At 42.4% G+C, this 17848-nt stretch overlaps 1 protein-coding gene across 2 annotated transcripts in view; it reads left to right on the forward strand.

Moving 5' to 3' along the window:
• Positions 1-17848, forward strand: part of grm7 (glutamate metabotropic receptor 7) — a 300227-nt gene that overhangs the window by 167564 nt on the left and 114815 nt on the right. For both annotated transcript variants that reach the window (XM_084742168.1, XM_084742157.1), the window contains exons 3-4: positions 3221-3356; positions 4592-4746. In XM_084742168.1, coding sequence (XP_084598294.1) covers positions 3221-3356; positions 4592-4746 — 291 coding nt within the window. The remainder of the gene's footprint in view (positions 1-3220; positions 3357-4591; positions 4747-17848) is intronic.

Below are 17848 nucleotides of genomic sequence, written 5' to 3' on the forward strand. Positions count from 1 at the left end.
GGAGGGAAGACAAACGGCATCTCAGGTGTTGTGTTTAGTGGCTGTAGTAAAAACGGAGACTCCCTGTGTCCCTCTGAACACTGGGCTCCCAGGTGGTGGTTCATTACAATCTACTGGGACAACTGGTTCATTAGTACTGGAGGACAGACACTGAAGAGGTGAAGAGGTTGGGGACGGAGACATTTGTCCTGTGGAGAGAACTCAAGGATGAATTTCTGGCCCAAATAAGGAAGTGCTCAGACTTTTGTTAGGTTTGATTTTTAACAACTCTAATATTCTGCTCAAAGTTCCTCTATTTAATAATTAGATTAAATTATAAATGTTTTCTGTATCGTTCCAGCACTCGCAAATGATGTTTTTTTCTGCACAACAGGAGCTTTAAATGATGCAAACACTAGAGAGTTTGTGGGTTGAAGTGGTTTATTTCCATTTAGGTGCAGACTCATTAACATTGCATGTGACAGTCTGAACCGAGAACAAGCTCTCTTCACATTCACTGAGAATAAAAAACAGGTTTTGGTTCAAATGTCCCTCATTTCTCCTCAGTCTCTAAACTCCCAGAGTGAGGACTGATGCACCAAAGCAGTTGAAGTGCCCTTTTAAACTGGCATCATATCTGATCTAATTTGTGTTTCTCGGAGGACCTCAGACTCGCTGCCGCTGCCCTCGTCTCGCCTCAATGACAGCAGACGCTCTTAAAGGCCAGAGTCTTTGTGTAAAGTCCTCACACTGCTCTTCATGAGATCGTGCGTGAGGCAAATGTCATTGGAGGACGTGGGTGTTGCAGAGTGTTTCTGATTTGCATGACTGCACCAACAAATCTTTATGAAGAGGTCAGGAGATTTAAATTAGTAGAAAACAGCCCCAAAAGTGACATTTTCAAATGACAAATCAAGATGGTTTCAGCCACGTTAGCTGCATGTAGAAGAATTAAACCTGCTGCATTTAATACAAATCTGGGACACAATTCTGTAAAAGTGGTCAGGAAAACAGGTCTAAGATGACTTCAGAACAGCTAAGGGGTGTTCTTAGGCACAACGTTCTAAAATCACTGTAATTACTTTTATGAGTAAGTTACTGTTAAGTTACACACCTGCCTCAGTAATTTATTGTTAGTTGAATCTACTGCTAACTGCTACTGAACCAAGTGTGTATGAGTGACTTCCAAGTCACTCAAGTCACCAAGTCACTGGCCCAGTGCCCATAGACCATTTCCATATGACTCAAGGGGGTGGCAGGGGGGGCAGTTGCTCCTCTTGGTGCTCTCATGTTCCAAAAAACAATGCAAAGTTGCCCTCTTGGATGCCCCTGTGCCCTTCTACTGGACAGTATGTGTTAAAGTGCCCTCTGAAGCAGTGTTTCCCAGTCCTGCTCCTCAGAGCTCAGTGCCCTGATTCAAATGATCAGCTTGTCATCAAGCATCTGCAGAAGCCTGATGATGATCTGTTCATTTGAATCAAGTGTGTTGGAGCAAGGAAACATCTAAAACATGCAGGGCACTGGGCCCTGAGGGACCAGTGAAGAAAACACAACGCAGTGCCATGTAGGCCACCCTACATACTAGAACGTGATTTGGCATCTACTGGCCTTTAAATGGTTAAATAGTTCCCTGTGTCTTTTTATTACTTGCAGTAGTTGTTGTACAGTAAAACAGTTTTAATGTAAACTGTTTCACCATAAACTGTTTTAGTGCACACTAAAGACTCAGCCAGCTCACCTGCATTTTAACTCTCCGCTAACTTGAATGCAGATAAAATGATTTTATTGTGTCTCTTCTGGACAAATGTTGACTGAATGGATCCAGTTCTAACAGAGAAATTAGTCATTTTTGTGTTTTTTTTTTGGTTTTTTTTTTGGCTCATTCAGCGATGGTTACCGTCTGTGGCGTAGACCTTGTAGGTGATTGAGTGATTCGTGCTCAGGTCAGGTCAGGGATCGCGCTCCGAGCTGGAGGAGCAGCACTGAGTTAAAACAAGATCCAAAGTGGCTGCTTTTCTCACTTGGCTGATTATTACAGTAATTAACTTGATGCATTTCCATAAATACAATGGAAATAAGAGATTTGTGATCTGGTCTCATCTTTGCCTCATCTTTGATTCATGACTCGCACATCACTAAGCAGAGTGGTTGCCAAGCAACACAGAGATACAGTGGAAAGCAGGCTTAAAGCGTGGAGTGATGGTGAACATACTGTATATCTGGATATCTTCCTTCTTGTAGTTTGGGCATCAGTTGGTAGAAGAGAAAGAGGAGTAGCAGGATTCACATTTATGTCCTGTCATTGATTTCTCTTACGTGCAAGCAGCTAAAGTTACATCATTAATTTACCAAAGATTTAACCAGAGATTATTGGTGTAGTTTGTTGTTGTTGTTGTTTTGGATGGAGATAAAGTGCTGGTGGACTGGGCAGCACCAACCAGAGGTATTTCTCCAACCAAGGCAGGACACAGCAGCGTCTCTGCTGCTCAAACATAAATCCCTGTGTCAACTGTCTTTGTGTCTTTCACCTGCATCTTTGTGCGTTGTTTAATGCAGAGTAATTGGTTTCATGGAGCAGACAGTTTAAAGTTTGCATGTATCACGAACTCCTGGACAGATTTCTGACAAAAAAATGTGTTCATAAAGTAAAATCCTGTGCACAGATCACAGTGTTACTCACAGGTTCATGACTGATATGTCACTGCTGTAAGAGAGGCTTGTTTACTTCCACCTACAACAGGATTTATCTGTAATAGTTCAGCATTCATCATGCATGTGGTGTCAGGAACAATGAGTTTGTCATTCAGCTGTGGATCAGCAGAACATGATCTGACTGCTGCTGAACGAGCCACGCTGAGCAAAGAAAAGTAGAAAAACAGCTGCACTCTTTTTTGTGTGCAGCTGAGTGACATTTATTGAAAGTAGTCGTGTCTGAGCCCGGAGCTCTCACAGCCTTTTTCCTCACACTTTTAAGACGAGCGTGCAGAAAAGTCGGTAGTTTGAGGAAATGTCAGGCAGCAGAGCAGAGCAGAGCTCTTTCTTCTGGTCATAAAAGTCGCTGCATTTTTCTTCTCTTAGCTTCTTCAGCTGCAGGAACTTTTACTGCTGCTTTAAGACCTTTTGGACGAGCTCGTGGAAGAGCCTTTAAAGGATGTTTCTTAAAAGCAGCACCCTATTTTAACAGGAAATGGACTGTGATGGTCTGTACATTAATGTTTCTGTTTGTTCTGTGTCTCTGCAGGTGGAATCTGTATCGCTCAGTCTCTGAAGATCCCTCACGACCACAAACCCTCCAACTTTGATAAAATCATCCGTCTGCTGCTGGACACTCGCTACGCCAGAGCGGTCATCCTGTTCGCCTCTGATGAGGACATCAGGTAAATAACAGGACGAAGTACTTCTGACAAGAAATTTTGACCATTTCGTCTTTTACCTTGTTACTGTTTTCTTTCCTGCTTCACTTCCTGTTTTCATTGAAGCTGCACACTAAAGATTAGTTGGCCAAAATTCACCCAGTACAGGTCACCATAGCAACAAACTCTGAACCCATCACATATCATCTGGCAGTGATTTAACCTCTAGGGTTTTTGGTGTATCCAGCAGAAGACGTCCTCCTTTATGTTCTGGTTATTTTTTACAGTATGATCAGTGAACTTAAAGGCTAATCTCACTTCATGAATTTCTGCTTCTGCTGCCTCAAGAGAGCAACGTCTCCAAAGCTCTCCAACGATGCAGTTAGAAAAGTTTATTTTTTGCAGTCCCTCTGTGATTATATGTATTTACTGGAGCGTTTCTATGTACTAATAACAAACTTCCTGGCACATGCATTTAATATAAGATCAAACGCGATCGATCAACGAACTCAGATGGGAAGAACAGACTGTGAACATTTCATCAATCCCATGTAGGATTTTCATATTTTTCTCTTGGTGCTTTATTTAAGAACAAATAAAAAAGAGAAATAAGATAAGCTAATCTTCCTGTACATGTACAAATACTTTTGTGACAGTTGAGTTTGTTGTGTTGGACACTGGTTTGTGTAAATAAGCCAGCAGTAACCTGAGTCAGATTTATTCCGGAGTAGGTAACCATATGATTTGGTGCATAAAAATAAACCAAATGAGTAGAAAATTAAGAAAGTTAAAAAGCAAATACTGCAAGTCAAAAAAAAAAAAACATAACTAGGAACTGGAGCTGAAACTTGTCAATAAAATGAGGGATGTGAGAGTCAGTTCCAGCCGGGGTCTGTGGTCTGGAAGAAACTCTCTCATGGTGTGAGGTTTTGGTCCTGATGGACCGCAGCCTCCTGCAGGAGGGGAGTGACTGAATAAAGTTTGTGTGTGGGGTGGGAGGGGTCAGCCATGATCTTTCCTGCGCTCCTCAGGGTCCTGGAGGGAAGGCAGATATAAAAAAAAACAAAAAACAAAGCCATAAAGACCTGAGCTGGGTGAATTTTTAACAGAGAAACACTGACAGTGATCTGTCCCAGGTCGTAATGAAAGGTTTACAGGCTGCCATGCACACACACACACACACACACACACACACACACACACACACACACACACACACACACACACAACTGAGTGATGGTGTGTGTGTGTGACTGCAGGGGGATCCTGAATGCCAGTAAGCGAGCAGACCAGGTCGGTCACTTCCTGTGGATCGGTTCAGACAGCTGGGGGGCGAAGAACAGTCCTATCAACCAGCTGGAGGACGCCGCCGTGGGCGCCGTCACCATCCTGCCAAAAAGAGCCACCATCAGCGGTATGTTGCATTTATAAATGTCAGTTAACTGTCTTAATGTTCTTTGGTCAAACTTTTCTGTCTTCCTCTGCTGAGTCTCTTCTCTCCGCGGCGCTCTGACAGTAAACGTTCTCCTCTGTCCTGGTAAAAACTTCAGTGAGAACATTCACTCCGTCCTATTTCTTAGTTTCCTGTGACACCAAACTGCAGAGGAATCTTTTGACGATGATTATATATCATCATCATCATCATCATCATCATCATCATCATCATCATCATCATCCTGCCAGACAGGCGCCATCAGCAGTCCTGTATCTGCAGAGTCAAACCCTCGCTCCATGAACAAGGATGAAAGAGAAAGAAAAAAAAAAAGTTGTCCTCTGTCCTTGTGTGTCCCCAGACAGTCAGAGTGAGTCATCTGAATGACTCTGAACAGGAGTCCAACATTATCTGTCTTTTTTAAAGGTAAAGGTCATACAGAGTTCAATAACAGTCAAATTCAGTGTCTTCATCAGCCTCTGTGCTGATGAGGAAGGAGGAAACCCACACAGACACAGGGACATGATTTAAGTTCACTGTATTTCCCTAAAATGTGAAACTGTTTCTTTACAGTGGATTTACAGAAAACTGCCAGAGATAAAACAGATGCATAAAATGGTGATCAGAGGAAACATGTTTTACTGTTAGGCAGAGGAACAGACAGGTACTGACGGCCTTATTCATGTTAATAACAGCCTTTACATTCACAGAAATTGGAATCACAGCAGAGTTTAGTAACTACACACGACTCGGAGCGCGGCTGTCGTATCAAACAGAGATGTTGACAAGAATATAAAACTGCATTTGTTGTGCCAGTTCTGTTAAAATGACTTCAAATAAAATCTGAGTCCTTTGTTCTTTTTTCTTCATGCACGACTCGACGGTGGAGTTTAATGAGAAGAAGCCAAACCTGATTTTTCTTTTCTGGAATCAAAAATCCTCCTGCACACATATTAAAGCCTCTGTAATCCCGCCGACGGTGTTTAGTCGAAACATCAATTTCTTCCCCTCAAAAAAATTGTGAGGTTCGCTTTCAAAGGCACGACTCCCGCCAGGATCAAGCTGCAGACTCTCAGCGTAACCTTGGCTGCGCCTTCAGGGGCCGTCGGTGGTGCTCTAATAAACACCGTCCCCTCCGATGTGCACTCTGATCCCCTCTGTCCCCTCGTTTCTGACAAATGATTTATGGAAATGGACGTTTTCGGGGCATAAAGACGGTAGGAGAGGATACTGGGCCGTGACGGGCAGGTATGAGGGCGGCAGACACATTCAATCACAGGTACAAGATAGAAAACAGAGGTGAGAGTGGGGGTGATGTGGCTTTATGATGAGAGTCAGGACCAGATTAACCTGCTGAGGCTCCATAAACACACTGAATCCTCCCACTCAATCAGCAGTTTCAGCAGTTTTTTTCTTACCTGCCCACACAGTTTGTGCTGTAATTTGATTAAACACAATCTAATTTATCAATATGCACCAAGTCAGCACAAACCATCATAAAGAAAGTCTAAAAACAGGATTTTGACACAAACAGAGTTATCAGTTTGTGCAGGATTTTCTTCAGGTGTGATGTTAGGAAAGAGAAATTAAAGGACAAGTTCAGAAAATAGCAGCCAGCATTTATGTCATTCATTTTAGCCATTTTACCTGACAGGATATCAGAGCTACAGCCAGCTGGTGCTTATGTTAACTTTGCATAACAACTGGAAACAGTCCAACAGAAATGAAATCCATCTACAGGCAGCTTTAACACTCACTGATTCACACATCACGTCTCGTTCCTTCAATCTGTACAGGAAACAAAATATAATGATGACAAATTGATATAAGAGTCAGTTATGTTTTGGCTAGCTGTCTCCCTGATCCCAGTCTTTATGCTATGCTAAGCTAACCAGCTTCTGGCTGTTTTGTCTGTTCTTATGATCAACAGTCTTTTATTTTGAAAAGTGTCCGGGTTCTATGCTGCTTTGTTTGTGGTGCCTTTTGTTTGTTTGTTTGTTAGTCAGGTTGCACAATAAAATTTTTTTTTATCAAAATCATAGTGTGGTTTCTGACGAGGAATTTGGCCTCGGTGGCTTCTCAGCAACAGACCCTCGTTCAGCAAGCTGATCCAGGAGCAGCGTGCACAGCAGACAGACAGCGTGGACAGCGAGACTGCAGAGACAAAATATTTTCAGGTCTAATTAGTTTATTTCAACTAAAGCAGAAGTGGGGACTTTTGGAAAAGTGGAAAAACAAACCAAGGTGTAAGAAGTCCTGATTCAACTCGTTTACTGCAGTAAAGGTGAAAAAGTACGGCATAAAAATAAAAAGTAGAAAAACAGTGCAGGTGTGAAGAGGTGACAGGTCAGTCTCCTGTGTGTGCAGTGAGAGGACGGACAGACTCTTCATTTGTCCACACATCAGTTCTCTGTCCTCACTCACACCCTGCCTGTGATTATAGATACGTCAAAATCTAATTTCTCGTCTCCTGAGAGATTTGTGGTTTGGATCCAAACTGAAAAGGTCACATTCCATTTCTCTGTCTTGTCAGACCTCAGAAAATATCCAACTTTTGTTTGTCATGTAAATGCTGATGAGAGCTGCCGTCAGAACACAAAACACAACGCGGCTACAGGAGCTGTTAGCGGCTCAGACTGAACCCACGAGAGGAAAGAAAGAGAGTCTGAGGGAAAAACACGAGGAGGGACAAAGAAAAGACAGATATCCAGGAGGAAGAGGAGAGATGAAGGTGCAGCAGAAGATGAGGCAGCGTGGTGTCTGGTGGCTGTGAGATGTTTCCCTGTGGAAGAGGACACCTGCTGAGTCTGCAGGATCCAGCTGAGCTGGATTCACTTCTCAGAGTCAAAAACACCCTCGAATCCACAAATCTGCAGCTTTTAATGTCAGACTGCTGCTGAGGAGCCGCTCCACAAACAGACTGAAAACACCCCCAAAAAAACATGGAGGGAACACCTGCTTATGTAATGGCATTTATTTGTAGTTGAAAATTGGAGGTGTTATCCCATTTATACCACGTCCACCAACCAAATGCCACATGTCACCAGATTTCAAGTATTAGTCATAATGTAATTTTAATCAGGCTTTTCTGTTTGAAATATTACAAACTACACTCCCTCAGAATTCTGCAGGAAGGAGTTCACCGTGATGACATCAGAGTCTTTAAAGCTGCAGCTGATAGAAAGTCCAGGTTTTTTGGTGTAACTGGTGGACAAACATCATGAGGTTCATCCAGAATACCAGAATATTTTTTGCATGAGCACATCAGTGGCATGGCACAGGGTAGGTTTGGTTACTTTTGGACAGAACCAGGCTAGCAGTTTCCCTCTGTTTCCAGTCTTTATGCTAAGCTAATTAACCTGAACATGTGACTCTTACTTTTGCTAAAACTGCTCAACTAATCCACTGTAGAGTCTGAATACTAAGAGAGTGTCTGTTTATGTACAGTGAGAAGGATTTGTTTCGACTCCTCCACCTTCTCCTGTTCAAGTTTCACCTCACAAACTGCCAGCGTGACACTGAACAAACTAAATCTAAAATGCAGCACGGTAAACTGTCTTCCTGAGAAAATGTATCAGTGCTTCTGGGTAGAAGAGGAGCTGCAGCAGAGAGAGTTTAGAGAGGACGGATGTCTTCCTACACATCACCCCCCCCCCCCCCCCCTCCTCCTCCCACTCCTCTCCGTCCTCTTTGTGTGGAGCTGCTGGGTTCAGTGTGTGCACACAGCTGATAGCAGCATGTGGACTTTAATCTGCCTCTATGTTTAAAAACATGATCAGTATCCGCCAAGATGGATGTCCTCCTGCACACGCTCACCCGAGAAAACACAGAGCGACTGAGAGGAGACCAATTCTTCACATCACGTATGAACGCCAACGTTTCACAGCTGCAGAACTCAGAGGCACGTGTGTGAAAACAAGGGGTGAAAGTAACTAATTACAAATACTCAAGTTACTGTTATTAAGTAGTTTTATGAGTACTTTTATGAGTAGATTGTCAAGTCTGCATTACACCATGTAATCTACTCAGTTACATTTTAAAACATAGTTGAGTACTGAGTACAATCTGAATTAATATCCAAACCTTTTGTCTGCATTTTAGTAGCCAATCAGGTGATCTGATCACAAACAGGCCAATGAAAAAACAAAACAACACACTGCAGCAGGTCTGGAGTGAAGATGTTCGAATATAATCAATTAAAAATGTATTGATGGATATGTAATGAGTAGTGTAGAAATGGCAGTAACTGCAGCTCATCTGACATCGTTTTGTCTGGTGGAGACGTTAAGGAAAAAATCAGCAGCTGATCTGACACTGGATGATTCTTCAGTGTTACAGATGATTTATCAGTCAACATCTCTGACTGTGGTTTATCTGATGGGACTGGATGTGAAGTGATGCTCGTGTTTTAACTATGATGGACTGCTGTGATGTGATGAAACTAGTTCAGCAGACAGTTTCCACATTAGTTTAGTGTTTGACAGATGGAGATACTCGTACTGCAGGATCCTGCAGGGCGTCACGTTTGTGATACAAACTGTTGACATATTGTCTCGTCCACAGTCAGAGGACTTTAACTCTGTCTGGTTGGAGACGTTTCTCTGAGACACGAGTGATTCTTAAATTATTCTATCAGACGCTGTATGACACACGTGACGGTGACTTGTTGTTTTCTCTGCAGTGACTTGTTGACACATTAACTGTCATTCTGTCTGTGTGGTGCGTTCAGTGTCCACTCAAGGCATCAGTTAACACAACTCTCAACAGTGTAGTCAATGGAGTCACATGTTGAAGTGCAGCAGAGAGAGAGTTCAGAAAGAGGCACATCCGGTTTCAGTAAAGACTGAAGTACGTGGTCTTTTTTGATGAATTAGTTTGTCCAGTGGTTCTCAAACTGTGGGGCGCAGAACCACTGCAGGGCCGACATCCATCGTGATGGCTGATGTCATCAACCACTGAGCATCGTGGTTAGAAACCTTCTGTATTAACTTCCATTTTTGAGTCGTATGTTGCTGCTGTTCATTGCACAAAGTGTCCATGTCATGTTTAATATTTTCTTTTTAAACAGTTACACACATGGTGTCGAGACAAAGAGCCTTTTAAACTCTGCAACGAGATTATTGTCCAGCATGATTTATCGATCTGCCAGTTCCAAGAGTGTGTGAGCTTTATTTCACTAAAGTTCATCTGGGATCCTTTTTATTAGTTTTGTCCACCATTATTGTTAATGATTTTTTCTTTTCTGTGGGGAGAGCAGACTGAGCTAGCTTAGCTTAGCTAACACTGCTAACATTAGCCACACAATAATCAATCAATACACTTTGTCATGAATGTTTAATAAACAATATTACCAAAATTATACAATAGAGCAAAGAGTAGTGCATATTAATTTAATTCAATAATGATATTAAAGAAAAAAGGAAAACTCAGCTCATAAAGAAATGATTCATTAAGTAAAATAAAATAAAAATATGAAAACAAAAGAAGAAATATACAGAGACATAATTTGCAAACCGATATGATATTAGTGTTTTCTTACTTTTAGACGAATGACTACAGTCTAACTTTAAATTTCCTTTTATCAACAGGAGAATTAATCGTTAGGAACATCTCTAATGTTCACTGTCTTTGTTTTGATCATATTTTAGATGTGATGTTCACTCGTGTAAAACATAACTGTGATACTATAAACACATTCACTGACAGAAGAAGCTCAAACAAGGAAACATTTAAAATATTTGCTAAATTAATAACTGATGAAGTTCAAATCATTTTGAAGATCGTGTGTGTGTGTGTAGCAGTGTGTGTGTGTGTGTGTGTGTGTGTAGCAGTGTGTGTGTGTGTGTGTAGCAGTGTGTGTGTGTGTGTGTGTGTGTGTGTGTGTAGTGTGGTTTTGTGTGGATGCTGTGTCGCCTGTCACAGTGGATTGTCGTGGTGACGGCTTGAGACTGAACACTGATCTGACAAACAGCAAAGAGGCGGGAGGAGGCGGCGGCGGCGTTTAGCCTCTGACACACATCATGCTAACATCCCTTCATCCCTTCTCGTCCTTCACACCAGAGTTTTTTACTCCTGTCTTCTTCTGTCGTTGTGTCTTTATTTCTTTAACTGTCACTTGTTCATCCAGCCTTAATTTTCCTCTTACCTCCAAAGATCTTTTTATTAATCATGACTTCTGTCCATCAAAACTTTCCTCTCGTTGTGTTTGTGCTTCTGTTTTGTCTCCTCCTCCGTCCCTGTGTTTCTTCCCACCAGCTCCCTGTTTTTCTCTCGGACTTCAGGATTAGTCTTTTCTTAAATAAGGCCATTAAATGTCTTTTTACCATTGTTTTCTCCACTCAAGGCTCAGCTAAATAAGGGCCAGTAATTGACTTTTTTCTCCTGTTTACTGGCTGTGGCCCAGGCAGCAGTTCTGTTCTCTCTGCAGCCGTCGGCATTTAGTTTTAATTTTGGTCATTAGAGCCGGAGCTCGGCTGCAGCTTCAGCTGTGACCCCTCGCGGCTTTCTGTTTGTTTGGATACTTGTTGTTTCATAGTTTCTGGACTTTTCTGTCCAACAGGGAAGAAACTTTGTCCTTCTGGGAATCTGAAAATCTGATCTCATGTGAGACTGAAGGGGGGAAAATAAAATGGAGTCCCAAAAGACAAAGTGTCAGGGTGAATCCACACTGCTGCTGCTGCTGCTGCTGCTGCTGCTGCTGCTGCAGGGATCATCAGTTGTTTTGAGGAGAATTTTAAGTTAATATGCAAATACATGTAAACAAAGGGTGTAGATACTAATATATTGTTTTGATAAATGAGTATGTATACATGATCGAGGGGGTATGGTGATATTTATTGTGGTGTATGTTTTGAAACGGTAACAGTTCGGTTAGGTTTAGGACGGGGTCATGCTTTGGGTTGAAATAAAATCATAAAAGTTAAGTTGAAAAGATGGCAAGATTGAATTTTGGTCTCACATTGGACATGTCTCCTGAGTTTAACTGTTAATTTAACTTCCTGCAGTAAGTAGAAAGCCTAAAAATGGTTGACTGTTGATTTTCATGTCCGGGAGGCGGAGTTTCATTTTCTCTGTCCTGAGCCCCTCCTACCAGACAGGCAACACACACTTCATGCACACACACAACAGTTTACAGAGACAAACTTGAGTGTACACAGACCAACAGAAATCAGCTGTGTGTGTTTGTGTGAAGTCAATTCTTTCCTTTAGATCCCTCCTCTCTTTACTCTCATGATGTGATTTCTTCTCCAGTCAGCAGTCAACATGGACAGACAAATAATCTCACTGTTAAGAGCACAGTTGGCTCCTCCGTGAGCACTGCTGCTCACACGTTTACAAGTAATTGTGAAGATAAATCCACTTTTTAATCACAAAAATTGAAAAAGCAAATGCTGAGCTCTCATCTGGCTGGTCCATGGCTCCATGATTTCTCTGTGGGTCGCTGCTGCAGAGGGGTAGAGAAGCAGGAGAGAAAAGAAATTTGCTTCTTAATTCCAAAAGTTTAGAAGAAACAAAGTCTGAGCTCTTGTCTGGTTGTAATGAATGACTTCCACCCCCTGCAGGGCCACTGACTGAACTGCTGTTTGTTTTAAGTTGGGATGTGAGATGGTTGCCTCGCACAGACAACAACATTTCCTCTGTGACACACCGACTACAGTCAAGTCAGGACTAAGAAGAGTGAAATAAAATCCCTGAGTTTCCTCCTCAGTCTCCAGGTCGACAGTGTACATCAGAGTTCAGGATCACACAAACCCTGCAGCCTTTAAATGCCCCGAACAAACACCACATGCACCATCACACACATCCAACAGTGGAAACTTGACACGTAAGAAACATGTTTGCAAAGCTCATATTTTCCTGTGTGGTTAAAATGAACTGTGACCTGCAGCTCACTGCTGTTAGCTGAGCCTGAAGACGAGCGTTCCCACAGGAGAACCGTCAAATCTTTCAGTTCAGTCTGCCGTGGGTGGAAATGTTTCCACCTGATCTTTCATCAGCACCCTGCTATGGAGACAAATCTCCCCGGTGTTCCACATCACGATGTTTCACATTCACAGAAAGGGTTTATGTTAAAGTAAAATGAGATAAGGAGGTAAAATGGCCCAGAGTGGTTTATATTTTCATTTTAAATACAGAACCACAACCTGTTAGAACATTTGTGGAACTCTTTACCACTGCAGCAGCTACATGTTCTTGTGGTAGCAGCTGCTGTGATCACCTCTGTGTGTGTTCCCTCCCCACTTCACAGCAGCTCCGTTTCCTCCTGGAACACATGCAGAACGTTCCCTGAGAGATAAATCATGAACCCTGCAGCACCAAACACCGTGTGAACAGAGATATGCTGCACCCATCTGTAGATTCCTCCCAAAAACACTTCAGACAAACCTCAGTGCAACATTCGGATCAACTCTCGTCTCAACAGCGTCTCTTTGATAGTGAACTGCAGCTCACCTCACAAACACCGAGCTGCAGTCTGTGGATCACGTATAAATACACCTGCCTCCATGGATCTGTGCTTATCTGAAAAAAGAAGAAAAGAAAAAAGCCACAAAATACATTTTGTACAAGACTGAGTCTTAAAATAAGTCGTATCTAAGCAGAACAATGTTGTACTGACAGAACAGCACTGCAGCTGTTGGCTTATAGTATATATGGACTAATCGAAGAAACGATCCATCCCATTAAACCACTTTATAAACCAGCTTTGGTTCTATTTTTTGTTCTTCTCAGTGCAGTGACAACTGGAACTAGAACCCTCCAGAAGAGACAGAGTGTGTGTTATCTTCACCGAGCAGACAAACTGCACCAGATAAAAAAAATGGTGAATGAGGGAAATTAAACATATTGGGACGTTTATTTAATTAACACAGGCGCAAAACATTAAGATAAAAAAACTCCAAAAACAAAAATTAATGTAAAAAAAATAACTGGACAAAACAGAAGAAACATAAATAAAGAACAAATAAATCAGTCCCTCCAGGATTTCACAGACCGTCTTTGGGATTGTTGTGGCTAAAAATATCTGATTTCACAGCAGCTTTACTAAAAAATTGCAATATATGTCACAAACCTTTTATGTTGCAAATAAAATGCAGGTGAAAACTGCAAAAAGAAACTCATGACAACAAAAACTCAAACAAACCGCGTTATTTGCAGATGAAGTGCACCTGAGGCGTATTCTGTACTGATGTTTGCACAGGGGACTTTTTTATTGGTAGAACTCGTGAGGATCAAGGACGATTCGTTCAGTTTGCAGAAAGGTTGTAGAGTTTAGACAAAGTTGCAAGGTTGTGTTGAATTCACAGGGATTGGTTGAATCTGCGTCTGACTATAACATCACAGCTTCTGACAAGTACAACTGAACCAGTCTCTCCAGGAAGCTGTGATGTCACAACAATTTCAACCAATTCCTGAGAATTCTGTGCAACCTTGCAGTTTTGTCCAAAGTCCACAATTTTTTGCAAATCTGACCGATCATTGTAGCTTCTCATGAGTTCCACCAATCAGAGCCATGCCCCATGACAACATCATACACATGAACCGGTGAACTCAGTGAACCGACATTGCATTTATATTTTTCACATTTTGTCATGAGTACTGAAAAATAACACAGTATGTCACAGTTATTGACATTTCTCGACACTCTGTGCTTTTTATTGTAGAAGTTTGTGCTGGTTTGACAGTTTGAGCCCCAAAACAAAGCCCAGTTTTTGTAGAATACCCCCCGGTGCACTTCGTCATGGACAAATACAGCAGATTTCATCATTTTTGTAATTCTGAGCATTTTTGGTGAGGTTAGTTAGAGCACTCGGAACAGAGTGTGGTTTTGTTCTCCCTGGAAGAAGCTGCCTTAGATTTTTAATGAATTATACAAAAAGACTTTCAGAACTTTCTTTTGCGGTTTTCTTTTGGTGTTGCACTTTCATCATTGCAAGTTTTTATAAAAGTGGCTGTGAAATCAGACATTTTAGGCCGCAACAATCCCAAAAAAGGCCAGCAGAATCCAGGAGGGACTGATGGAAGAATCTCTTCAGTAATTAAAATAATTAGAATTAAAGTAATAATACAATCAGAAACAGAAATGTTCATATGAACATATAGAGTTTTTTATAGTCCCACTCTTCACTTGAACAAATCCTTTCTCATGTCATTATCTTGTTCTACTTTGTAATTTTAGAGCAATTATGTTTTCCAAAAGAAGCTGGCTTTGTAATGTGTTTTTTTAAATTAAACTTAAAGGAATAGTCCACCCAAGATGAAAATTCAATGATTATCTACTCACTCTCATGTCAACTGAAGGTCAGGTTTAGCTTTTGGAATCTATGGAAGTGAATGGTAACCAGTTTTCAAACATATGAAACAATAACCAACCATCACTGAGCAGTTTAATGTCATCATTTTCCCTGAACACACTGAAGACTGGAGTTTACTCACACAGATTTGGGTGAGAAAACAAAGCGTTTACACACAGTATCTCAGGTTCTCACAGCTGCCTCCTCCACCTGACACTGACTGTCTCCTCCAATCACTGTTTTTCTTTCATGAACAGTTTGATCATTTAAACATACACTGCCAACCACACACACACACACACACACACACACACACACACGGCCTCTCATCTCCACTCGTGCTCAGTTCAGGAGCGGTGGGCCGTGCTGGTGCTTACTGATGATTACAGCTTGTGCCTGTGGGAGTGTCTGAAGAAACGCTGCTGCACACTTCAACGATCAGGAAGAGCCCTCAGCAACCAGCTCATCTGCACGTTCATTATCGTGTTCACATTCGTCACCTCCGAAAAAAGCTCCATGCAACACACAGCAACACACAGCAACACACAGCAGCACACAGCAACACACAGCAACACACAGCAGCACACAGCAACACACAGCAACACACAGCAGCACACAGCAACACACAGCAACACACAGCAGCACACAGCAACACACAGCAACGCACAGCAACACACAGCAACACACAGCAACACACAGCAACACACAGCAACACACAGCAACAAACTGCAACACACAGCAACAAACTGCAACACACAGCAACACACAGCAACACACAGCAGCACACAGCAACACACAGCAACACACAGCAACGCACAGCAACACACAGCAACAAACTGCAACACACAGCAACAAACTGCAACACACAGCAACAAACTGCAACGCACAGCAACGCACAGCAACACACAGCAACAAACTGCAACACACAGCAACAAACTGCAACACACAGCAACAAACTGCAACACACAGCAACGCACAGCAACACACAGCAACAAACTGCAACACACAGCAACGCACAGCAACACACAGCAACACACAGCAACAAACTGCAACACACAACAACACACAGCAACAAACTGCAACACACAGCAACACACAGCAACACACAGCAACAAACTGCAACACACAGCAACTCACAGCAACGCACAGCGACGCACAGCGACACACAGCGACGCACAGCAACACACAGCAACACACAGCAACAAACTGCAACACACAACAACACACAGCAACAAACTGCAACACACAGCAACACACAGCAACAAACTGCAACACACAGCAACACACAGCAACAAACTGCAACACACAGCAACACACAGCAACAAACTGCAACACACAGCAACTCACAGCAACGCACAGCGACGCACAGCGACACACAGTAACACACAGCAACAAACTGCAACACACAGCAACAAACTGCAACACACAGCAACACACAGCAACAAACTGCAGCACACAGCAACACACAGCAACAAACGGCAACACATAGCAACACACAGCAACAAACTGCAACACACAGCAACACCCTGCAACAAACTGCAACACACAGCAACGAACTGCAACACACTACAATGCACAGCAACACATACACAAGATTCAGATACTGTGACTCTCAGTGGAGATGTCAGCAAGGCATCATGGGTAAACTGGCAGAGATTCCAAATGTGTCACTGTCAAAGCAACTTGATTCCATGGGACGCGCTTAAAGTACTTTTTGAGTGTCATGTCTCTGCATTTTAAGGTTTTCCTGTTTCATTTAACAGCATTTAGTCCAGTGCAGTTTTTGAGTTTTGGACGGGGCAACGATCAGGTGACCTTCATCATCATGGTCATCTTTGTTGTGGTTAATGTTGTGAAACAGTTACAGTTTGGTTAGGTTTAGACAACAAAACTCCTGCAGAGGAAACACTGACTCATCCGTCCACTTCGCCTCCTTTACACGTCTTTTTTGCTCTTTTTATTACATCACCTGACATTTCTTCCTCTGTGACATTCCTGTGTAAATTAACATGATGTCTCTGTCAGTACAGACTAAATCGCTGCTTGTACTTTCAGGTATCTGCTTTATTTTAATGGTTCATGTTCACTTTCAGCTGATAGAACTCCTGATAAAGCTGAGGTCCATTATTTTTGGCATTAATGAACAATAATTCCAAAATACCATTTCAGCGTTTTGTAAATCAAGTGGTCGGAGACAGAACTGGACTTCTGCACCTCCTCTTAGCTGTGTCAGCCTTTAGGGACTGTGGCCTGTGATGGTAGATTTAAACCAATAACAAGTTGTCTAGTGACCTCATTCTCAGGGTGAGGGCTCACCTGGTTACTTTTGACTTTACCCTCAGGTGCATTCATTCACAGGGCCTTTGTCGAGGGCTGAGAGGACTGGGTGGGGCTGAGACAGAGCTGACAGACAGCTGCTCGGAGCCGGAGAGCTCTGGACGAGACTGTTGGTGGCAGACTGGAGCTTCTGGAGCAAGAAACACGGGAGTCGCTCTGATGCTGACTCCTTTATTTACCTCTGTGTTTGGAAATGTAGTTTCTCTCCTCTGTCGTTGTTTGTACTCTCAGGTATCTGTTTTATTACACACAGCTGGTGTCTGTCGGTCTGTGCTCACTCATGTTTGCCTTGATAAACTGCTGTGTGCGTGCATGAAGCACATGTTGTTCATCTGGTAGGAGGGATCTCAGTTCAGAGAAAAAGAAACCTACTTGTGTCCTGGAGATAAGACTTAATAGTGAAAATAAGAGCATTTCCACACACACAGTGTGAAGAGAACTCAAGGGATCGGGAC

The sequence above is a fragment of the Lutjanus erythropterus genome, chromosome 2, assembly GCF_056507025.1.
Source record: "Lutjanus erythropterus isolate fLutEry1 chromosome 2, fLutEry1.hap2, whole genome shotgun sequence".
In the NCBI taxonomy this organism is placed as follows: domain Eukaryota; kingdom Metazoa; phylum Chordata; class Actinopteri; order Lutjaniformes; family Lutjanidae; genus Lutjanus; species Lutjanus erythropterus.